This window comes from Polypterus senegalus, chromosome 7, assembly GCF_016835505.1.
Source record: "Polypterus senegalus isolate Bchr_013 chromosome 7, ASM1683550v1, whole genome shotgun sequence".
Classification (NCBI taxonomy): domain Eukaryota; kingdom Metazoa; phylum Chordata; class Cladistia; order Polypteriformes; family Polypteridae; genus Polypterus; species Polypterus senegalus.
The window spans coordinates 18,070,786-18,095,922 of NC_053160.1; the positions used below are offsets into that span (position 1 = coordinate 18,070,786).

At 38.3% G+C, this 25,137-nt stretch overlaps 1 protein-coding gene across 1 annotated transcript in view; it reads left to right on the top strand.

Moving 5' to 3' along the window:
- The first annotated feature begins 1,737 nt into the window (after window positions 1-1,737).
- The window catches only part of LOC120532359 (sialic acid synthase-like), a 58,054-nt gene continuing 34,654 nt past the window's right edge, over window positions 1,738-25,137 (top strand). Inside the window, exons 1-2 of the mRNA XM_039758276.1 lie at window positions 1,738-1,986; window positions 4,554-4,769. Of these exons, the coding sequence (XP_039614210.1) occupies window positions 1,855-1,986; window positions 4,554-4,769 (348 nt within the window). The 5' untranslated portion in view covers window positions 1,738-1,854. The remainder of the gene's footprint in view (window positions 1,987-4,553; window positions 4,770-25,137) is intronic.

Consider the following 25,137-nt stretch of genomic DNA (forward strand, 5'->3'; position numbering starts at 1 on the left):
GAGTGTTTATAGGTTATAGCACCACTAGTTTCAAATACGTTCCTCAGGTGGCCAGTACCTTTCTAAAGGGACAGGACTACCTGGAGAAGCCAGTATTAAAGCAGCTCCACAAGCGGTGATGCAGTGGGGACACACAGACACAGCACATAGAGAACACTTCAGACATGTCACATGGCTGCTAGAGTCCATTGCTTATGATGCATAGCCACTGGCAAGTCTCAGATGTGGACCCACTCCTTGGGTTGGCTCATAGACCTGGGGGAAAGAGTGGCATATACTGTAGGTGTACCTCTGACCTTGGAGTGAGGTGGAGCAGGACAGCATGTATGAGCGGACAAAGCAACTGGGAGTGCATGGCACCACGGAAAAGCTGAGCTGTGGCAGAAGCAGTCACTGAAGAAGACAAAGGTCCTTTTTTGCCACACTCATCAGCAGTGGACATAAAGTGGTTAATCCCATTCCTCCGCCTCTTGCACCTACAAAGTTGTTACAATATTGTTATTTATTTTTTGTCTAATTATAAATTCTTTATTAGTTTTATTTTATCAATTTATTATTTAGTTATTTAGAGAGTTATTGTAGAGTGGCCGGTTTGAAACTACTTTGAGTAAAAGGCATAGAACAATTAAAAAAACTCTTGAGAGCTTGAGAATAAAAATTATTTTCTGGTCCGATGAGACAAAACTGAATTCTTTGAACAGAACTCCAAGCACATATCTGGCGAAGACCAGGCACTGGTGGTGGCAGCATCATGTTATTGGATGCTTCTCAGTGGCAGGGTCAGGGACAGACTGGTCAGAACTGAGGGAAGTATGAATGCTTCAAAATCCTGAGAGGTCCTTGAAGAAAACCTCTAGAGCACACCCAACCTCAGAATGGGGCATTCAGCACAATGAGGAGGTGACAATTAGAGCCAAGATCTAATGCTGGAGTTGCTTCAGGACACGTCTCTCAGTGAACTCGAGCTAACGAAGCGTGATAAGTTCGGCCAAGAAGAATGGGGTAAACTGCTCAAATCTATGTATGCAAATCGTGTGGAGACTTACTCAAAAGACTCAAAACTGAAATTACTGTCCAAGGGGGCTACTACAAAGTACTGAAATAAGGGTCTGAATACTTCTAAGTACGAGATTTTCTAATTTTTGATTTTAGTAAATATACAAAACTTTCTTAAAGCATGTTTTCAGTTTGTTATTATGGATTATTGAGAGTAGTTTGGTGAGCAAAAAGATCGATTTAAAATTAATAAAATATGCAGAAAGTGAGGGGGTCTAAATAGTTTCTGAATGCACTGTACACCACCATCATAACATTTAACATAAACAGGAGATAATGTGAAAGTAATCAAACCAATTATTTTTTATCATAAACAGCGCCACTGACTGTGTGCAGAGAATTATAGGGCTAACACGTTTTAAATACAATAATCGCGTACTATGTTGTTAATAAACGCGCACCAAGTAGTTAAAACGCAGAAGTATGATGTCAGAAGTATCACTGCCCTGAAATGCCTCTTCGGTATGAAGATTCAACGTTAATTTTGCTGTACGTTTACCTCCATAACAGGATGCCTCCTAAAGCTGCGCTTCTCATTGGTGCAAACGGCAGTGACTGCCTGCCGCTGCGCAGCTTCACTGACGCCTATCTGAGGACTCGTCGATGACGAACAGGATTTCCTTGGGACTTTTATTTTGACAGATACTTTGCACTTGCCGGCAAGAGAGGAAGTATAGGCAATCGTGCTATTGCCAAATCATAGTGTCTTGAGTGGACTTGTCTACCCATATGGACAGGGCTCGGATTTATTTATCCATCGTTTTGGTATAATTACTATTATTTAATTAAAGCACCACAATGCCGCTTACATTTGAGCTTTGCCCAGGCAGAATGATCGGAGGGGAAAACCCTTGTTTCATTATTGCTGAAATAGGACAGAATCACCAGGGGGACATCGAGATTGCCAAGAAAATGATCCGTATGGCGAAGGTAAGGGAGGGGGGTAAGATAAGCGGCGGAATTCCTGGTTTCTATTGTTTGTGTCGGCCATCGTGGAGACAGATAACAATAGGGCCCCGGCGAAGTAACGCATGTCGCAACCCCAATACAAGTTAAGTCAGTTAGGGATGGATTGGATAAGGCTGGCAAACTATTTGGACACTTTAACCCGGTCCTCGGGCGCCACCTTGTGGCTCAGATTTTCTTCTACACTAACAGGTCTTCTATTTTAAGTAAACCGTTGTTTCCCAATTTTTGTGCTTTCGTAACCATCCAGAAATTACAAACTGATTATGCTTCATTAATACTGAATGAACCAGGAATGTATATGTTATGACTAAGAGTGTGCGCTTTTTCCCTTTATTTTTTTTAACATAACTGGTTACTTAACAAGGAGAGAGGTGGGCAAAGCTGAAGTAGTTGCTCTTTACAGAGTCATTTGCGCTTGTCTTTGCCCTGCTCAAAATTGTGTGTATTCAGATACAAATAAAGCAAATTCTACAGAAAAAGGGAACTAAACAATTAAAAAAACAAAGTAAGCATTTAAAGATACAGTAAAATAATACGAATACAGTATGTCTCAATGCCCAAAAATATGACATTAATACAGTTTTCTAAGTGGAATAAAGCGGGTCAGATAATACAACAGTGAGATCAATTAAGAAGACTGAACCTTAACTGAAAGTGGACCTTGCAACATGACAATGACCCTAAACATACCAGTAAACAATGGCTGAGAAGAAGGACGCGGAGGGTTCTGGAACAATCAAGTCAAAGCCTAACTCTAAATCCCATCAAGGTGCGGCGGGGTCGGGGCTTGAAATGGCAGGACAATCCTCGGACACTGCACAGCTGAACGAATTCTGCATGGAGGAGTGGGGGAAACTTCATAGGAAACGAGGGGTCAAAAACATCTAGTAGTGCCAGGGAGAAACTTACTTTTTCCAAATACTGTATCTATTTATTTTGCGCTGAACCGATTATTGCAAAATCGCGTTTTCCTTGTTCTTTTTTCAGTTACACCACCTTTATCTATAGATGCTGTTTCAATTAAAATTTTAGTTTTGATATGTCCACATATGTATTAAAAGAAAAACGCGTGTATTGGTGATTAATTCCTAATGATTATTTATGTTTGCATTTATACAGGGCTGCCTTAACACATGGGCACGCCGGGCAGTTGCCTGGGGGCCCCATGCTAATCTATGTATGTTGTAACTTGCTGTCAATAAATAAATACTATACTAAATTATAAATATTTGTTATTATGTTACAAGTGGAAATTGGCATTTGCCTCTGATTTAGTATCACGGTCACCTCACGTGCCAGTATGTGTACGGATCTCACGCACTGCATAACGTAAAAGCGTATATGTTAACGTCACTTCAACTCAATTCTCTGCAAAGAAATTTCGCAAATGTTTGTGTTGAATACTTGATTAATAATAAATAATTCATAGGAATTTCATACTGTGCCATCTCCGTCTGTATGGTTTACAAATTGAGTATCATTTATATGTTGAACCTTTTGTGTTTTTTCAAGGCTCGTGTTATATTTGTTCAAACATTTGTGTTGATTCATCTTTACTGTCCAGCATGTTTTTTAATGTTTAAACACTGATTTTGTTGGACGTACCAATACAATAAATATATGTTTGATTTTATCGACCATTTACATTTTTATTCCTGTGAGTGGTTGTATAGGTAGGGGCCCCAGTGCACTGTTTCGCTTGGGGGCCTGTAATGCTGCTAAGACGGCCCTGCATTTATAGTTTGCAGACGCAGTAGCCAACAACTTCAAATGTATCCAGTGTTACATATACCCTGCTGTTTTTTTCTAAGACACTGTGAAGCGCCTTGAGCATGGGAAAGGCGCTATATAAATAAAATGTATTATTATTAGTAGTATAAACCATCAAGACGTCTAAGCGACTGAGTGATCCATACACTAAATTCATTGTGTGTATAGCAGGATGATCTCAATGTTGAAATAAATCATTTAGAATCTATTACAATGTTATCTGATGACCTGTCAGACTGTGTCATTGTCAGGTGTTTTATATTTTAAAATAATATTATTTTTATTTGAGCATTGGATTGATCATCTGTGCACTAACAATTGGGACTTTTTCTAATCGCCGTTTTATTTTTTTCATGATGCTGTGTATATAAGTGCTCTCAGCATGACGTCTGAGTGGAGCACCATATACAGTAAAAATGATTTAAATTAAATTTATTAGGTTGCTCAAAGCAAGCCTCTGTGTAACTGATTAAGTGTAAGAGTACATGCGAGTGTACCCTGGGCTGGCCCTTCAGATGCAGGTGAGGTAATCTTTGGAAGAATGCATTTTTGTGAGTAGTTGCCGTATACGCAGGAGAATGGCTAACGATTTTTTATCATTATTTCTTTATTTAATTTGCAATATAGTGCAGAGTTCCTTTTTTTTTTTATGGGGGGTGACCTCAGCAGCCCATAAGTCAGAATGGTGACAAGCTTTGAAAAAAGAGAGAAAGTAATCCCTGGCAAATAATTCTTGTATTAATGTCGTTACCCCCCAGGAATGTGGTGCAGATTGTGCCAAGCTGCAGAAGAGCGAGTTGGAGCACAAGTTCAATCGACGAGCACTAGAGCGGCCCTACACCTCTGAGCACTCATGGGGGGCGACCTATGGAGATCACAAGCGCCACCTGGAGTTCAGCCACGAACAGTACCGTGAGCTGCAGAAGTACGCCCAGGACGTTGGCATTTTCTTCACTGCATCAGGAATGGACGAGGTACGTACGCACATGAGATACCTGAATTGTATCATTAGAGTACAAGAGTAGAAGTACAAGGTTATGACGATGCATACAAAGTAAAATTAAATCCTTTAAGAGTGTGAGGGTGACTACAGCAACTGGACTTACGAACAGCATGGAACTCAATATGCAGCAAACACGTGAACTTTATCTCCAGCTTTCCTCTTCTAAAGCATAACAACCCTTTAGTATTTCTCTGTCTCTGTTTTAATATCAAAATGAGCATGCATGATAGTTCATAGCCACTGCAGCAACAATTAACAATCTTTTATTTGTATGTGTCCTGAGAGTAATGGCAAGAAGTTCAGCACCAACAAAGGAATACATGCAGGCACAGCAAACCACCTCCTGATAAACCTGACCAAACTCCTAGTTTATCTTACCTTCTGGAATGATGTCGCCGAACCCCACAATAAACTCAAGATTTGACACACAAGTGGTGTTGATTCTGTGCTAAGGTCCTGTGTCCACTAGATTTTGGGCTTCCCCCAGTGATTTAACTGATTATTATAAGGTTTTGAACAACCTGGATCTTTGCCTTTTTAAGCAATTATTTTCAAATTTTCTATCAAACGCACAGTGCTTCTTTAGTATGTTAAAGTGTCTTTGTGCCTGGTGCTGCAAGCTTGTCTCAGGCTCATTAGGATGGCTCAGTTCCCCTAAGGCAGGGGTCCTCAATCACAGTCCTGGAGGGCCGCAGTGGCTGCAGGTTTTTGTTCTAACCCGGTTGCTTAATTAGAAAGCAATTGTTGCCAATAATTTCATTTCATGGCTTGTTAGTTGCTTTAACTCTGCTATGTCAGGTAGATTTTCTTCACCTTTCTAAGGATATCATCCAAATGATTGGAAGGCTAAAATGGAGTAGTTCTCCGTCCTTCACTTTTTTCTCTTCACTTTCCTTCCAAGTATTTAATTAAACCCAATAGTGCATGATAAATACACACCAAGGTGTAAATGGTAACAAGCTATATGGAGAAATGCTGGTCTCTTTTGTCATTTGCTTGTTATTGCTAATTAGAAGCAATTAAAAAACAAGAATACAGCAGTTTACGAGTAAAATAATTTTAACGAGCGAGACAACTAAAGTGAAGCAGAAATGTCACTTGAGCAATAAGTGCTTCTTATTAAGCAACAGGGTTGGAGCAAAAACCTGCAGCCACTGCGGCCCTCCAGGACCGCGATTGAGGACCCCTGCCCTAAGGGATTAATAAATGATGTCAAGTCAAATCAATGAGCCCTTCATTGTGTACACATGTGCAACCCGAACTTTGAAGTCACACCTTTGCCAGTCAAGCTTTCCTCAGTCAAGCCAGCAAAGAGATACAAAAACTCTTGTTCCTTTAAAGGCAGACCATAGTAATTAGGAAAGAAGAAGTCAATGTCAGGAATTCACCAAGTACAAGGCATAAAGCTGAGCAGCATCATCTTCACTAACCACTAGAGATGAGCAAAGCAGGCAAGTTTTGATTTGCATATAGTTTTGGTAAAATACATTTTGCTGGCTATTTCAATTTGCGAAATTGAAATGGTGGAAGATAAAAGCTTTTTTTCAGGTATAAATCAAGGATTGTTGCATCCTAAAGACTCATTTACACTGCAGTATTTATCTGTGTTTTTTTCTTCTTAGCCCCAGAATCAGCCTAGTCTCTGGCTCTATTATGTCTTTTTTTGTCACCGAGAGGTTAAACTTGCTCATAATACTCCAGATGTGGCTTCCCCAGTGCATTAAAAAGCTTAGTTGTACCCTTCTTTGACTTGTACTCTATTCTAGTGATATATATATAACCTGACATCCTATTCATTTTCTTGTATCGCTTTTGTAAACTGTCTTGATGTCGGTAGTGATCAGTCCACTACGACTCTTTAAGTTTTTCTCATAATGGTGCTTCCAGGTTTCAGACCTCCCATTGTGTTTTCAAGTCTAACATTTTTATGTCCTACATGTAAGACTTTACATTTACTCACATTAAAATCCTTTGTCCACAAATTTGCACAAGCCTGTATGTATGCTGCCCATATCCCTCTGTAGCAACTTAGCTGATTCTACATTATGTGTAGATCTCTAGTTTGGTATCATCTGCAAAATTAGCCAGCTTATAGATTATATTCTTGTTCGGATCATGTATTTATATTAAAAGATCAGCAGCCCCGACATTGATACCTCTTTTAACATCATCTAATTTTGAAGAAGTTTCCCCAACCATAACTCCTTGCATCTTGAGTTTATGCCGAAAAAACATATCTAAAATGATGTGGGATGTTTGGCTTTAAGCATCTGAGGGAGAAGCTGTTAAATGTCCGGACTTTCACAGACAAAATAGCTCAAAGTCTCTAATCAAAAACTGCACAGACCGCTGCAGGAGGTGGGTTTCCCTCTGAGCAAATAAAAAAAAAAGGCTTTTTATTAATGCTGTGGTGTAAGAAGGGATCCGAGGCAAGTGACTCCTTTATACCAGTGATTGTCAACCAGTGTGCCATAAGATTTTTTTTAAATAAATTGATTAAAGACTTCTTTAAAGAAATGCGACGCAAAAGAAGTCTATGGCACCTTTTTTTATATATATCATTACTTTAATAATATATTATATGTGAAATATAAAGCAATAAATGTATAGTTTTGTGTGTTTATAAGCAGTTCATATGTCTTAATTTGTTAAACATGTGTACACAAGTTTTTTTCATATATTCAATTTATATGAACATTTACTTCAATAACATACACAGTATTGCGTGCGCCCAGTGCTGTGTAATTATTCCAATGAACGCGTCTTATTTTTGAGCACATCAGGTGTCCCTATTTATCCCCTACTACAACGCGACTGAATTTGATCACGCTTACACACGCATACGCTGATAAATTTTACTTTTGCACACTATGTCCTTGGACGACGTGTGTAATTTTTATTGCAGCACATTCTAAGAAGTAAAGTGAGGTTTTCTGAATAAAGTAGATGACTAAAAAAAGAAAGAATCCTAGCATTATTTTTAATCATTTCTTGCTCCACAAAGAAGTACTACCGTTAAAATCATTGGTAGCTGAGCAGAAAAAAGTATTGTATTAGACAAGACGATCAAAATTGTCAATTATATAAAATGCTGGCCATTACAATAAAAATTGTTTGCAGCACTTCTGTTGCTCAATGGAAACTTCTCACATGCAATTGTTATTACCTAAACATGTTAGGTGGCTATCTCGTGGTCTGGTTCTATCAAGATTTTATGAACTAAAAGAACAAGTTCAAACTTTCTTGACAACTGAAAAATGTGAGTTAGCTGATTTTTCTCAGTGAGAAGCTTTAGTGCAATATTCTTACTTCCACTGACAAAATTAACACTTTCAAAAGAAAAATTAATGGCTTTAGGGAGAAAGAATCAGAAGAGGAAATGCAGTAGAAATGTTGGAGCTAACGAAAAGATGCAAACAGGATGGAAATATTACAGATCTACTGTTAAAAACTTTAAGATTACTTAGTACGAATATGGAAAAATATTTTCTCACTCTTGACATAGCATCATTGTATTGGATAAGAGATCTGTTTGTCTTAAGTGCGTGCAACTTGGCAAAAATAAAGATTATAGAAGAGGAAACATTAACAGAGTTAAACATTCAACAACAGATACTACTTCATTTTGCTTATGTCGTAAAATTGGATTTCCTAATAATACAAAAAAGCAATAGAAACACTTCTTCCTTTCACCACATCATATTTGTGCGAATCAAGCACTTCCACAATGAGTAACATTAATGACAAAAATGACTGGAAACTCTGGAAGAAGAGTTAAAAGGAAGCCTGTCCAAAAATTCAACCTTGCACAAAAGAAATTCTAAATCAACGTCAAGCTCAGATATCTCATTAACACCACAATCCCTGAAGCCTACGAAAAAAGTTGTAATCTCAGTCCACCTTAAGTTCCTTCACACTTCTCCATTAGCGTCTTTTGTGTTGTAAATGTTTCTGTCGATCAGCACAAGCAGCAAGCAGCCTGCAATCCCATCTCCTCACTGTCAGAGCTGAAGTCACTCACAAAATTCTTAGAGCTCAAGTGTGTTTATCTGGGTGTGAGGTAGGTTTGGTGTTGTATAGGGTAAATGATATTTTGTTATTTGGAATACATACATTTCATGTGTGTTCCTTGTCTACAACAATCTGGGTAAATGTAGGGTGACAGGGAATGCGAGCCAAGAAATTCTGAACATATAATTAAAATAGAAATGGTTTTTCATGTTATACTAATAATGACGTGAAGTGTATAATTTGTGAAGACTTTAGTCCAAATATCAAATAAACACGTGTACTTTTATTCAAATATATAACCAATGGATAAAAAATTATTCAATTTACAAGTTGCTGTCAATGAGTTAAAAACCCAAGCTCAAATGTCATTCGACACAAAGTTGATATGCATTCTTGGATGGTGCAGAGCTAAGAACTGCTGTCTTATAACAGAAAGGTTCCCGGGTTCGAGTCCAGGCGCTCCACATTTTGAGTAGTGAGCTGCTATTATTATTACTATAATATAATAAAAACATACATTTGATTTGAGTCTGTAACACCTGGTGTAAATTTTGCCTACTTGTAAAAGTTAGTGCTTTTTTATTATTCACTTTTATTCTGTCAGTGATGTTCACATGGTACAACGAACTTGCCTCCCCCATTCTGAGTTGATGACGTTTATCTCTATTCTTTTAACAAGAGCAGCGATGACCACAGTTGGTGCTGTGGTTGATGCCTGCTCAGAACTATTTGTTGTACCGGCAATGAAACATACAATGTCCAGTGTTTGCTATCAGATTATCATGTGGCTTTTGTGCTTTGACAGCAAAGACACCCATGCAGAACATATTAAAAACAACAGATTTGCTGTGATTTTGGACATCTGGCAATGTTTTGTTGAGAACTGTGTTTTGAGTTACAACCTAGGGCAAAGACTTTCTGAGTTTGTGGTCATAAAGCTTATGGAGCCTTTTCTGGACAAAGGCAGAACCGTAACAACAAACAGCTTCTTCACAATGCTTTTGCTGGCTAATAGACAACTCTGCTTGGCACCATAAGTATAATGGGACTTCCACCTGTATCTAAAATCACTTTAGTACGCCAGCACTTTGCCACGCTAGTGTTTAGATCTGGCAGTGCCATGCTGACAGTGTATGCGCCCAAAAACAAGAAGCCTTTGATTTGAGTATGTAACACCTGGTGCAAATTTATGGTACTTGTAAAAGTTACTGTTTTTTTTTTTCCTTTTTTTCTCTCAGTCACGTTGACAATACACCCCCAATCTGACACTGTTAGTTTTCAAACAATGATGTGAACTCAGATGAGGATGAGGGTTCTACATCGGAGAAAGAGAACAGAAGCCCTCCCCACAAGAAACGTCCACTCACACATAAGAACAACACAGCTGCACCAGGCATTCAGGTGAAAGATGGCACCGTTTGTATGCAACAACAGGTTGGGCGTCATCCTGTCAGTGTATCTGCCACACACATGTCCTTCAACAAAACAGCAAGGCATGCCGAGCTCGCCAAGTTCTGTTTGTGATTATGTTTTGTGATGGTCTTTATATAAAAAAACATTTATATGTTACTTACAGTATATAAAAGCCAGATCAGATGTTATTTACCTTGATTTATTTACTTATCTTCCAGCAAGTGTAAAGTCACAGTTAGACTGCAGAGCTTCCTTTGTTTGATCGACACGGGCATGCTGACAAAGTACATGTGCAGTGCCACTCCTTATTCAGGAAAAGATCCCAGTCATCCCATGGGAAACAGACTTTCCAAGACTAAGGTCATAAAGCTTATTAAACCATTTCTGGACAAAGACAGAAACGTAACAACAATTGCATAAAGTGTGACAGGAGCTAAAGTCATTCGCGTACTGAAGTACCATTGCTTGTACTGCAGTGACCAGAACTGCACACACATTCTCCAGAAGCGGTCTCGCTTGTGCATTCTATAGTTTGAGCATAATGGCTCCTGACTTAAATTCAACAGTTTTTTATGATATAACCTAAAAAATTATTTGCCTTTTTAGTTGCTTCTATGCATTACATAGTCGATAAAAATGTTGTGTCCAAATAATCCTTAAATAAATCCTTTTCAGAAGTTGCTTCCTATAGGACAGTGTCTTCATTCTTATATTTATAATTGATATTCCTTTGGCCCACCTGTAGCACTTTGCACTTTTCTACATTGAACTGCATGTTCGAAGTGTTGGCCCAGTTCTGAAACTTGTCCAGGTCTTTCTGAATTCTTGTTGCTGTTTCCTCACTATCTGATTTTAGTGTGATTTGTTTTTTCACAAGTTTGCTAACTATACCAGAATCAATGTTATTAATGTAAATCAGAAAATGTAATAGTCCAGGACAGGCCCCTAAGGGACTCCATTGGTGACCTCGCTCTATGTAGCGCATTCTCCTTTTATCTGCACTCTGTCTGCTGCTGGTTAACTACCTTGATGTTCAGTTTTGTAGGTTACATCTGATGCCTAGAGCTTCTAATTTCAGAATTGATCTTTGCTGTGGGACTGCATCAAAGGCTTTTTGAAAGTCTAGATACATTACGCCATATGCTTTATTTTTGTCAACTACGCAACTTGCTTCTTCAAAAAATATCCAAAATTGGTTTGGCGGGACCTTTCTCTCATAAATTAATGCTGGATGTTATTATTTTTGGTTAGGTACTTTTCTAATTTATTTATTTGGTTTATTTAGTTATTGCTTTTCTGGTATGGCTTCTGTCTTATACTACACCACATTTCTTGCAAGGGAGACTCTATCATAGGCCGTCTCAAAATCTATAAATGCCATTTGTTAGATCTTCAACTCAAATTTGATTTAGATTTGTTTGGTAATTTCAGCATTCCATTTTGGTCGTGTGCTGTTGTTTCTTTGGCTTTTTTACTAGATGTTGTCTCTGCTGGCGTTCAATAAAGCATCCCGGAGATAAAGTGTTGACTGTAACAAGAGAACGTTTGAACTCGGGAGAGGCAACAATACACATTCAAGTAACATACATAATTATCTTTAAAGGGAGTGCCTACTGGGAGTTTGTTCAAGTGCATTAGGTCAAACAGTAAAACTGGCATCTGAACAGGTCCTGCTAGCTTAGTCAGTTTTTCCAGGCAATGCCCTTCACATTATTTTTTTTTTTTAAGCTGCTCTAGTGGGTTACTTTCATATTACAGGGGTTGGGGTGTGGTACAGGATAAGCAAAGGGCTTACAATGGCTCAAAACAGATTATGAATGGAGCAACATATGTCGTGGTAGGACAAAAAATGCTGTATTGTCACAGGGTAGTATGTCTAATGCTGAAAAAGCTGCCCCAGAAAAAAATTTCAATGGTATACCATACAGATGGATAATCTACTTGGGGTGTGTTCAGCCCTTTAAATAAAAGTTGTGTTTCAGGGTTATAGGAGTACATGGCACCATCATAGGGAGTTCAAAAAGGATGGCCAGGGCTTCCAAAAGTTTTCCTCACCCATTAACCCATTTAGACTCATTTGTAACCTGCCTTTCTTAAGCACAATCCTAGAAAAGGCAGTAATTATGCAGCTAAATGACCACCTCAATAAATATGCTATTTTTGATAAGTTTCAGTCAGGTTTTAGAACAAATTACAGTACAGAAACTGCACTCGATAAAGTAGTCAATGATTTGCAGGTAAATGCAGACAGAGGCCGTTTATCTCTTCTCATCCTCTTTGATCTGAGTGCCACATTTGATACCATTGATCACAATATTCTTATAAATTGCCATAATCAGTGGGTGGGCCTCTCTAGCAGTGTCTTAAATTGTTTTGAGTCTTACTTGACAGGTAGAAAATTCTTTGTTAGTTGTGGCAATTATACTTCAAAGACGCATGATATTCTATATGGTGTTCCACAAGGATCTATCCTGGGTCCACTGCTCTTTTCGATCTACATGCTTCCGTTAGGTCAGATTATCTCAAGTCATAACGAGCTACCACAGCTATGCTGATGACACACAACTGTATTTATCAATAGCATTTGATGACCCCAACTATTTTGGTTCACTGACACAATGTCTTAGTTGTGTTTCTGAATAAGTGAGTAGTAATGTTCTCAGACTAAATAAGGAGAAATTGGAAATTTTAGTGATTGGCAAAAATTATATAATGAAGGTATTAGAAATAAACTTGATCCTTTAGGCTTAAAAGTCAAGACAGAGGTAAACAATTTAGGGGTAATCATTGACTCTAGCCTAAATTTTAAATCACATATTAATCAGATTACCAGAACAGCATTTTTTTCACTTAAGAAATATAGCAAACGTTAGATCCCTTATAACTTTTCAAGATGCTGAAAAATGAGATTACTGTAATGCACTCCTCTCAGGACCATCCAAAAAAGACATAAATTGATTGCAACAAGTGCAGAATGGACCTGCTAGAATCTTAACTAGAAAAAGAAAATCCAAGCACATCACCCCAGTTTTGATGTCACTACATTGGTTAACCGTGTCATTTAAAAATTGACTGTAAAATACTGCTTATGGTTTACAAAACCTTAAATCATCTAGCTCCATCCTATATTTCAGAATGCCTTACACTCCAAATTGTAACCTTAGATCTTCAAATGAGCGTCTGCGTAGAATTCCAAGAGCTAAACTTAAAAGAAGTGGTGAGGTGGCCTTCTGCTTTTATGCACCTCAAATTTGGAAAAGTTTACCGATAGAAATTCACCAGGCTAACACTGTGGAGCACTTTAAAAAACTGCGAAAACACATTACTTTAGCATGGCTTTCTCATAGCTTCATATTAGTGTAACCCTGATATTCTGTCATTGAATTATCGTTTTTATCATGTCTCCGAAATCCATACTAAACCCTACTTTCTCTGCTGTTCTTTCTCTGGTTTTCTGTGTTGTTGCAATCTGTGCCACCATTACCTGATCAGGGCACCGTGCAGTCCCTACGTTGAAGGTTTGAAGGCCAGAGGTCCACGCGACCATCATTGTCTAATTTTTCCACGTGATACCTGAAAACCTGAGGAAAGATTGAAGTAATTTATGTTAGAATGACCAGTGGGGGCTGGGTGGTCTCTTGGCCTTGGAACCCCTGCAGATTTTGTTTTTTTTCTCCAGTCCTCTGGCCATCGGACCTCACTGTACTTTATTCTTTGTTAATTAGTATTGCCTAATTTTATTTTTATATATTTCTTTTTTCTTTCTTCATCTTGTAAAGCACTTTGAGCTACACCATTTGTATGAAAACATGCTATAGAAATAAATGTTGTTGTTGTTATTAACTGATTGGGCAGGTTGCCCATGATATTATTCTAAGCAGGGGTTTAAAAACTTGTTGTGATTGCACCAGATGATGTGGTGTCTGCAAATGAGCCGAACAAGAGTTTGGCAGGTGAGAAGGAGAGATATAGGTACAGTGGTGTGAAAAACTATTTGCCCCCTTCCTGATTTCTTATTCTTTTGCATGTTTGTCACACAAAATGTTTCTGATCATCAAACACATTTAACCATTAGTCAAATATAACACAAGTAAACACAAAATGCAGTTTTTAAATGATGGTTTTTATTATTTAGGGAGAAAAAAAATCCAAACCTACATGGCCCTGTGTGAAAAAGTAATTGCCCCCTTGTTAAAAAATAACCTCTTTGGTGTATCACACCTGAGTTCAATTTCTGTAGCCACCCCCAGGCCTGATTACTGCCACACCTGTTTTAATCAAGAAATCACTTAAATAGGAGCTGCCTGACACAGAGAAGTAGACCAAAAGCACCTCAAAAGCTAGACATCATGCCAAGATCCAAAGAAATTCAGGAACAAATGAGAACAGAAGTAATTGAGATCTATCAGTCTGGTAAAGGTTATAAAGCCATTTCTAAAGCTTTGGGACTCCAGCGAACCACAGTGAGAGCCATTATCCACAAATGGCAAAAACATGGAACAGTGGTGAACCTTCCCAGGAGTGGCCGGCCGACCAAAATGACCCCAAGAGCGCAGAGACGACTCATCCGAGAGATCACAAAAGACCCCAGGACAACGTCTAAAGAAATGCAGGCCTCACTTGCCTCAATTAAGATCAGTGTTCACGACTCCACCATAAGAAAGAGACTGGGCAAAAACGGCCTGCATGGCAGATTTCCAAGACGCAAATCACTGTTAAGCAAAAAGAACATTAGGGCTCGTCTCAGTTTTGCTAAGAAACATCTCAATGATTGCCAAGACTTTTGGGAAAATACCTTGTGGACTGATGAGACACCTCTGAATGGCTGAAGAAAAACAAAATGAAGACTTTGGAGTGGCCTAGTCAAAGTCCTGACCTAAATCCAATTGAGATGCTATGGCATGACCTTAAAAAGGCGGTTCATGCTAGAAAACCCTCAAATAAAGCTGAATTACAACAATTCTGCAAAGATGAGTGGGCCAAAATTCCTCCAGAGCGCTGTAAAAGACTCATTGCAAGTTATCGCAAACGCTTGATTGCAGTTATTGCTGCTAAGGGTGGCCCAACCAGTTATTAGGTTCAGGGGCAATTCCTTTTTCACACAGGGCCATGTAGGTTTGGATTTTTTTCTCCCTAAATAATAAAAATCATCATTTAAAAACTGCATTTTGTGTTTACTTGTGTTATATTTGACTAATTGTTAAATGTGTTTGATGATCAGAAACATTTTGTGTGACAAACATGCAAAAGAATAAGAAATCAGGAAGGGGGCAAATAGTTTTTCACACCACTGTAGGTAGGTAAAAGGAAATGTAGAAGTTGAGGAGCAACAACAGCAACAACAATACTCATTTGTGTAGCACATTTTTGTACATTAATGTAGCTCAAAGTGCTTTGCAATATTAATAGCTGAAAATAGTTACCAGTAAAAAGTAAAGAAGGGTTATTTTTAGCAGTAGAGAGTCTTAGTGTCCTGCTTAATTACAAACTATGGTCAGCTGACCAAAGAGGACAGGAACATAAGCTCCAGTTGGCCGGATAGTGGAGAAAATAAACCTGTGAGACTTCCGAGGCCAAAATATCACCCAGACGCCCCTGAACATTCTGCAGTCCATCAGTGTGTCACCATTAATAGGATACTCTTGTGGAGCTCTCTTCATCTTCCCTGCATCTCAGGTGGCTGCAGCACTCTTAGGCCAGGGGGGCAATGGGGTACAACACTAACAATGAGAGCCGGGTAAATAGCAAAATGTGCAAAAAGTAGTGATTAGTGAACAGCCTAAAAGAACAGAAAATAGATTTGCATTTAATGAAAAGAATCCATTACCTCCTTCCCTCAGTATGGAACAGTGCTAGTGATGTTTGTAATTTCTTAAATGATCACAAAAGCAAGATCTGCCCTAACATATCTCTTAATGGTAAAATATTTCCGATTTTTGGTGCATAGAAACTGAAAGCCATTTCACCAGTTCTTTTATGCTTTGCTTTTGTAATACTGAGCTGACCAACATTGAAGAAGTGCTTAACGGTGATACAATGGTGGACGGAGAACCAGCCACTTTCTGTATAAGACGGGGAATTGTCCTACTGTGGCAAGCAATGTACTGTAGTATTAAGGCACTGGATTTTAAAATACAAGGATGCTGGTTCAGTTACTCACTGGGAGGATCTGAGTTAGTAACTTAACCTAAGTGTGTTTCAACTGAGAGAGAGAGAAAAAAGTTGAAGTATTCACCTCCTTATCGAATTTTTTGTGTTATTAATGTTGAATCACAGTGGGTTTAATTTGGCTCTTTTGACACAGATCAACAGAAAATGTAAAAAGTATTTAATGTCAATGTTTCTTCACACACTCCTGCTGAATAATCTGTTGGCTTAAAGTCCTCAGAGAGAGGATGTGCAACATTGTTCATAATGGCACTCAGTTTTCTTTTAATTCTCTCCTTTGCCTTCAGGGGGTCCAGTGTGTGTCCCATAACTGAGCTTGTCCTTTGAAATTAGTTTGTTAATTCATTGGGCCTCTCCTGAAATGATGTTACCAGCCCAGCACACTACAGTGCAGAAAACTGTACTGGCCATCACAAAGTTGCAGAAGATGTGAAGGAAGTCACTTCCAACATTAAAGGAACACAGTCTCCTAAGGAAGACTTTCCTCTATAGTTTCTTTGTGTTCCGAGACCAGTCCAGTCTGTCATTTATGTGGTCCTCCAAGTACTTGTAGGAGGGGACCACCTCTACATCCACTTCTTGAATAGTGACCAAACATAGAGGCTGTTTGGTGCAGCAAAAGTCAGTAATCAGTTCCTTGGTTTTGCTGATGGTAAGTTGTAGACAATTCCCTTTGCACCAAGAAACAGGGTTCTCCCTCTGACTCCTCTCCTGTGTCTCATCCCCTTCATCAATACACCCCATAAGTGCAGAATCATCTGAGAATTTCTGCAAGTGACATGACCTCCTGTTATATTTAAAGTCTGAGGTGTACAGAGTGTAGAGAAAAGGAGACAGGCCCATTCCTTGTGGTGTTCCAGTGTTGCTCACTCAGTCCCTGAGTCTCACAAACTGCTGTCTGCCCGACGGATAGTCCATCATCCAGGACACCTCAGACTGACCCCTTAACAGGGATGGCTGGATGAAGTATAAGTACTCGCCTAGGGTGCTGCTGGTTCGGTCTTTGCCGCTGGCCCACTTTGTAACCCAAAGCAATTATTTTTCATTTTTTTCTGTAATTAATGTAGACCACTTTGTAGAGATCTATTTTCATTTTGACATTAAACAGTCTTTTTTTCCTGTTGACCAGTGTCAAAATAGCCAAAATAAATTCAATGGGATTCAATGATGTATAACAAAAAAATGTGAAAACGTCCAAGTCCAGAATGGACTAATTACATACTCCATGGACTTATGACTCAGATTTTATAAATTTATATTTTAAGTAGTGCAGACTTTGGACCAGTTTGAATCCAGGAAACCAGAGATTTTTATCATCTTTTTTGGTAATAAAACCATCTTTCTCTCTTTCTCTCTACCGTATTGCACAAAAGTCTAAGGCCACCAAAACAAATTACTTTTAACGATGCTCATCTGTGCAGTAAGTGTGTGTTTGTTCATGCAAATACTTTATAATATTGAAATAAATGCAAAGGAAAACTAATACAATAAAAAGTTACAATAATGTGTCTTTTCCCAAAATGTCTTGATATCTTCTGAGATGCCCTGAACATCTGAGGAGGCCCGGTCATTTTATTTATTTATTAAATTCCAACAACAACGCATCTGATTCAGATTTTTGTGGTAGTAATTAGCTATATTGTGTGCTAAGGGTGCAATTTAAACATAAATGGGCGGTAGCCACATGTGCTTAGTTGCCTTGAGGAGAGGTTTGGAAATAGCTAACCAAACAAGTTTTCTGTAACTAGGAAAAAATAGCACACCAAACAGGATTTTCAAGGTGTGCGTTTCAGAAAATTCAAGGAATCTGGGATAGTGAAAGACAAAACAAACAGTGGAACACCCACTGCTGATCCACTGATACCCTAAAACAGCTTTGACCATGTGAAGAAGTCTCAAATGAAATCTTTTGTTGTACACATTGCAGCTAAGAAACCAACAAGCAGAAGCGATTGCAGTAAAGCAAAATACTGTAAAGCAGGGGTCCCCATCTCTGGACGTGGAGGGCCCCAGTGGCTACAGGTTTTCATTCTAATCCATTTCTTAACTAGTGCACTGCTTGTTCTGCTAATTAACTTCTTTTGAATTAATTTTAATTGACTTTTTTTCTTAAGATTCTTTCCCCTGGACTTCTTCATCGCTCCTCTGATTTCTTCATTTCTTTCCTTAAATGGCACCCAAACAGAAATGAAATGTGAAGTGAGTGAGCCAAGAGAAGCCCAACTAAGTCAGGGCCTCAAACTCCAACCAATTTCACTCCAACCAGTTGCTTAATTAGTTGCTGATTCTTGTTGTTAATTAAACCCGTTCTTTAATTCTTTAATTCCATGGCTTGTTGCTGCTCTCATTGTGCAATAGCAGACATCCCTGAAATTGTTGATTTTTTTCTTTTCTAAGAGCACTGTTAAAGTGTTCTGGGAACCTGAGCAGATCAACATTCCTGACACCTTCACCTTTCTTTATTTTCAGATATTGTATAATCAACAGTGTTGGTCATGTTTTGGTTCATTTTGTATCTCAATATTTTTTGGCTGCTAATTAAGGAAAAAGAAACAATTAAGGGGTCTGAGCCTTCAAGAGCAAGTCAATTACAATTAATTAAAAAAAGTTGATTAGCAGCAAAAACAGATTGCTAATTAAGAAAAGGGTTAGAATGAAAACCTGCTGCCACTGTGGCCCTTCAGGACCAGAGTTTGAGACCACTGTTTTACAGGAACGCGCTCGAGAGTTCAGAGTAAATGTGGGTCACACATAGATACCAAGGAGAAACGCTGAAGGTACATGTAAGGCAAGAGATATCAAATAATTTTTTTAATTTATTCTGTTACCTGTAACATAGCTAATTTTGTTTTTTTGTTCTTGCAAGGAAATGAAAACCTACTGCTCCGATAACCAGCTTTAAATATGATTTTTGTGTATGTGTGTGTGGCAGAAGTGTTTTGTGCGATAATATAAAATAGGTTTATAGGGTCACATACTATAATATACTAATAACATGGTGCTATGATTAGTGAGTAGAACAACCATACCTCAAAACTTTTGTCTTCCTTGCCTAAGAAATCTCAGACCACAGTTTACAAACTGTCACTCTTAGTGTGAAATGATCAACTAAAATAAATATAGCATAGTAAATTGTATCAGTACATTATTAAAACAACTTAATCTAGTTCAGAGACAAAGAATCCAGAGCCTATCCCATTAAAAACACATACTTCAGTAGATATGAATGCTCAAACAGCATTATGTGTGCAAATAAACCATAAACAATTAAGGGTGTGTGCATTGTATGCAATAGCAGGTGCTAGGCCTATTTGTCAAAAAGGGCACCATGTACCTTGAAACATGTACACCTCATAAAAACTGTAATCTAACCATCCCATCTTCTATTAACCGAATCAAGCATTTAATTGTGCGAATGTTCTGTACATTGAGTATTAACGTTTTGTAATAATCAAAACATCATCTCTCTGTCAAGCTGTCACTTTATGGGCTCAGGTGAGCATGTAGAATGTGATTAGCCCTTCATGTGTTGTTAAAATCTTAAATTTGCTTTTCATTTCACTTTTACAAATGCAATATAAAGTTAACCTATGCTTGGGCAGGCCTGCCTGTCCTTGTGACTTATCAATCCATATAGTAATGTGTGAGCTATAAAGGTGAGATGAAATTGGGTAGAGCTAAATGTACAGTGGATTAGGAAAGCAGCATTCAATACTCCAGAATAACAAAGAGAGAACAGGTTTTCTGTCATTTTTTGTACATTTCTTTGAAAAAACAAAACAAAAAAAAGCAGAAATGTCACATTGACACAAGTATGCAGACCCTTTACCCAGTACTTCTTTGAAGCCGGTTTTGCAGCCATTCCAACCTGGTCTCTTCTTTGGTTTCACACAGCAAGCTTCATACACCTGGATTTGGAGATTTTCTGACATTCTTCTCCGCAGATCCACTCAAACTCTGCCAGCTTGGATGGAAACCATGGGTGGATGGCTATTTTCAGGTCTCTGTAGAGATGTTTAGTTAAGTAAGTCCGGGCTCTGGCTGGGCAACTCAAGAACATTCCCAGAGTTGTGCCCTGAGCCACCCCTGTGTTGTCCTTGCATTTGTACTTAGGGTCATTGTCCTTTTGGAATGTGAACCTAAGGTCCAAAGTACTCTGGAGCAAGTTTTCATGAAGGATATCTCGGTACTTTGCTCTGTTCAACTTTCCCTCAACTCTTTCAAGTCCCCAGTCCTTGTCACAACCCCACAGTGTGATGCTGCCACAACCATGCTTCACCATTTCAGTAGTCCTGTACAGGTAATGAGCAGTGACTTGCTTCCTCAAGACATGATGCTATAATCTTGGTTTCACCGGACCAGAGAATCTAGTTTTTCACAGTCTGAGAGTCCTTTAGATGTGTTTTTGCAAAATCCAATCGGGTCTGCATGTGTCTTGAGGAGTATCCTAAACCAATGTTGTTTTAAATTTATTTTGGAAGGAACTAGGAAGCTCTGCCCCCTGCTCGCTTCGCTTGCCAACCCCCGTGCAGGCCCTATGCACTAGTCATTCCCTGGATCTGCCGCTTGCCACGAATTTTGCTGTGCTTTTAGATCAACAAGAATATCAGCTCTGTCTTTGATATCTCCATCTTTCGAAACTATCATCGTTGACAATTCGTCACATGTTGGTTTATTATATATATAGAAATCCAAGAAAACTTCTTTGTCCGTGTTTTTCAGATAAATTTTGTGTAAAGTACGATACTTTTGGACGTATGGATTTGTATCCATCATTGGCTGTAGAATTTCTAATATGTCAGATCGTTTAACTCTTTCAATTCTATGTTGCATCGCTTCTCTGTGATCATAAATATAAACCTGACCGAATTGTGGTTTCTTTGAAATTAAACTTGTAGTAGCTGTGTTATATCACCTATGCCCATATATTTGATCTCTTTTCACGGTTCTGTTGTTTCACCGAGTAATAATTTCCGTTTGTTAGCGCTAATGCAATCTTTACTATCAGTTTTTTGAGACTTTCGAACTTTAGTACTTTCATAAGTAATTCATAAGTAATCTGCTCTGCATGTGTATCTTGCCAACGTTTTTGGACCTTTTTACGACGTTCTACTTTGTCTTCTACTCTTTGTCTTTTCTTCCTCTATTGTTTGTCTTTTATTTACGCCCATGCTTGGACCTGTTAAATTTTCAGTTCATCTCTTGGTACAAAGTCTCATCTCACGGGAAGTGAAATTATCTCTCTGAAAAAAGTCTTGTCTCGTCTCTCTGAAAAAGTCTTGTCTTGTCCCAAGATTTTTTATATAATAGAGAGATATGTTTCTCTTTATTAATCTAAGACCTTCCTGTAAGGCTACATATCATCAGGATCCTCTGAGATTAATTAGATACTTTATTTAAAACCTTTGGTTATGGTTTTGATTTTGTATTTTACATTTCTGGAATTCCGCAGCGTCATTTTGTATATGGTTGTCATTCAGCTGTCATAAATAGCTTCCGGGTTGGCATTTTAGTGTCTGACTTTGTTATAACTCTCTAAAAGATTTTTTTTACTGCGTTAATGCCCCAGATTTTATTTATGGATTTTGCTCTTGTCTAACCCTTGGTCTTTCTTGTCGCACGGTACTATTGTTCTCTCCGTGTTCACTTTTCATTTTGATTTCTCTTCCTGGTCTTTGCTAACACCTGACAGAGAACAAAGAGAGGCTTCTGTCTGTCCACTCTGCCATAAAGCCCAGATCAGGGGCATGTTACAGTGATTGCTTTCCTTCTGGAAGTTTCTCTCATCTCCACACAGGTTCAGTGGGAGCTCAGCCAGAGTGACCATCTGGTTGTTGGTTACCTCTCTTACCAAGGCCCTTCTCTCACAGTTTCTCAAGCAGCCAGCTCTAGGAAGAGTTGTGGTTGTTCCAAATATGTCGTTTTAAGATTTACGAAATCAGCTGTGCTTTTGGGGACCTTCAAGACTACAGGAAATTTTTGTAGCTGAATTCAGATCTGGGCCTCAACACAATAATGTCTCTAATCTGTGCAGGCAGTTCCTCTGACCTCATGGCTTGGATTTCTGCTCAACTTTGGGATCTTCTGTAGGCAGATGTGGACCTTTCCTAATTATGTCCAATCAATTGAATTTATCACAGGTTGACTCCAAACAAGGTTTAGAAACATCTCAACGATGATCAATAGAATGGGATACACCTGAGTGGAATTTCAATAATACGATCGAAGGGTCTGAATACTTGTGTCACGGTGATATTTTAGTTTTTTGTTTTCAATACATTTTCAAAAATTCCTAAAATCCTGTCTTTGCTTGGTCATTCTGGGGTATTGAGTGTTACTTGATGAGGGAAAAATGAATTTAAATGATTGCAATGACTGCAATGTAGCAAAAGGTGAAAAAAGTGAAGGGGTCTGAATATTTTCTGAAGGCACTCTGTGTGGCAAAAAGTCGCTCTATTAATAAGAATAAAAAAGTTTACAATTCAGATAGACTGTTCAAGTTAGGTGGGTGGTATAAACTAAATTTATTTCACTTTCTGTGATTTACAAAAAAATCTGACATTTCATGAACTGTTAAACCAGGGGTCCCCAACTGTGGTCCTGGAGATCCCCAGGGGCTGCAGGCTTTCATTCTAACCCTTTTCTTAATTAGTGACCTGTTTTGCTGCTAATTAACTTCTTTTGAATTCATTTTATTTGACTTGCTCTTGAAGACTCAGATCCCTTAATTGTTTCTTTTTCCTTAATTAGAAGCCAAACAATAGTGAGATACAAAATGAGGCAAAACATGACCAGCAAACTGTGTCCATCATACAATATCTAAAAATAAAGAAAGGTGAAGGTCTCAGGATTTTTGATCTGCTCAGGTCCCCAAAACATTTTACCAGAGCTCTTAGAAAAGAGAAAATTGACAATTTCAGAAATGTCCGCTATTGCACAATGAGAGCAGCGACAAGCCGTGGAATTAAAGAAAGGGTTTAAATAACAACAAGAATCAGAACCTAATTAAGCAACTGTTTTGAGTAAAATTGGTTGTATTTTGAGGCCCTGACTCACTTCACGTTTCATTTCTGTTTGGGTGCCATTTAAGGAAAGAAATGAAGCAATTCAGAGGAAAAATGAAATAATCCAGGGGAACAAAGCATTAAAAACAATTCAATCAAAATTAATTCAAAAGAAATTAATTAGCAGAATTAATTAAGAAAAGGGTTAGAATGAAAACTCCAGGACCGGAGTTGGGGACCCCTGCTGTTAAAACATCAGCTGTTGTTCGATCAAAACTAAAACGTGATTATCACAAGGACAGCACACTGGTGCAGTGTGTATCACTGCCATCTCACAGATTCAGCATACTGGGTTTGAGTTCTGTGGCAGATGTTTTGCCCTTGTGGATTTTTAACCTTCTCCCCATGCCTGTGCGTGTTTACTTCACACATCCCCAAAGACGTTTAAGTGAGGTTTGTTGGCAGTTGCTGTAAGGTCATCATTTATTTGTTCCATAGGTCTTTAAGATCATTAGTTCAGTTTTTGTATGTGATTAGAAATACAACAGTCCCATTTATTATCATATTCAGAGGCCCTGGAGTGTTTTCTCTGAATGATTTCCATTCTGTACATATATATTTAATTTCTGAAAGAAAATTTTGATTATTGTTTGCCACATGGACATATTTACTTCATTTTCAGTCAATCAATCAATCAACATTTATTTATATAGCACATATTCATACAAATAAATGTAGCTCAAAGTGCTTTACAAAATGAATAGAGAAATAGAAGACACAATAAAAGATAAACATAAGTCAACATTAATTAACATAGAATAAGAGTAAGGTCCGATGGCCAGGGTGGACAGAAAAACAAAAAAACTCCAAAGGCTGGAGAAAAAAATAAAATCTGTAGGGGTTCCAGACCAAGAGACCACCCAGTCCCCTCTGGGCATTCTACCTAACATAAATGAAACAGTCCTCTTTGGATTTAGGGTTTTCATGGAAGGACCTGATGATGATGGTCACGTAGACTTCTGGCTTTCAGTCCATCAATGTTGGTGCATCATGATGCTTTGAGTAGGTGGTGGTGGTGCAGGTACACATTTCTGATGATATTACATATTTAGTATAAGACCTGTGAATCCTATATATTAGCAAGTCATTTGCCCATCATGTCCATATGCCACACTGCACAGAGGTGAATAACTGATCTACTGATGTTTTATAAGTGTTATGACGACTTAAAGAAGCCATTGTCAAGGTCTTGCTGCATAAGAGTAAATAAGTAATAGGTGCATTTTTCCAGTACCTAAACTAAATTGATACATACAAGTTTGCTTCTGCATTACATGTTTTTGGTTGTTTTGTAATGTATGTAGCACAGGCATAGAGAGAAATCCCTCGCAACAACAACAGTCACAATAAATATGAGGGGGGGGCCCAAAAATAATGAAAATTATTGGATTTGATGCATTATTTCCGACGTTTGCGGCTAGATGGCTGTACTAGACTGCCCTATGCAATATTTGACCAATGTTGTAGAAAATTAAAATCTTATTAAAGAAAGAAACATACTCTAACAGGGCAATTCAGTAATCAGACAGGTGAAAAGCTCTTCATTGTATCTTTTAGTTACTCCACAGCAAAATGCCTTGGAGGGAGCAATCTTCAAAAGCAGTCTGTTACAGCCTGGTCAAAATGGTCCAAGAATCAAACAGTAGAAGTTCATTTTATAAACTGTTGAATTTACATACAGTG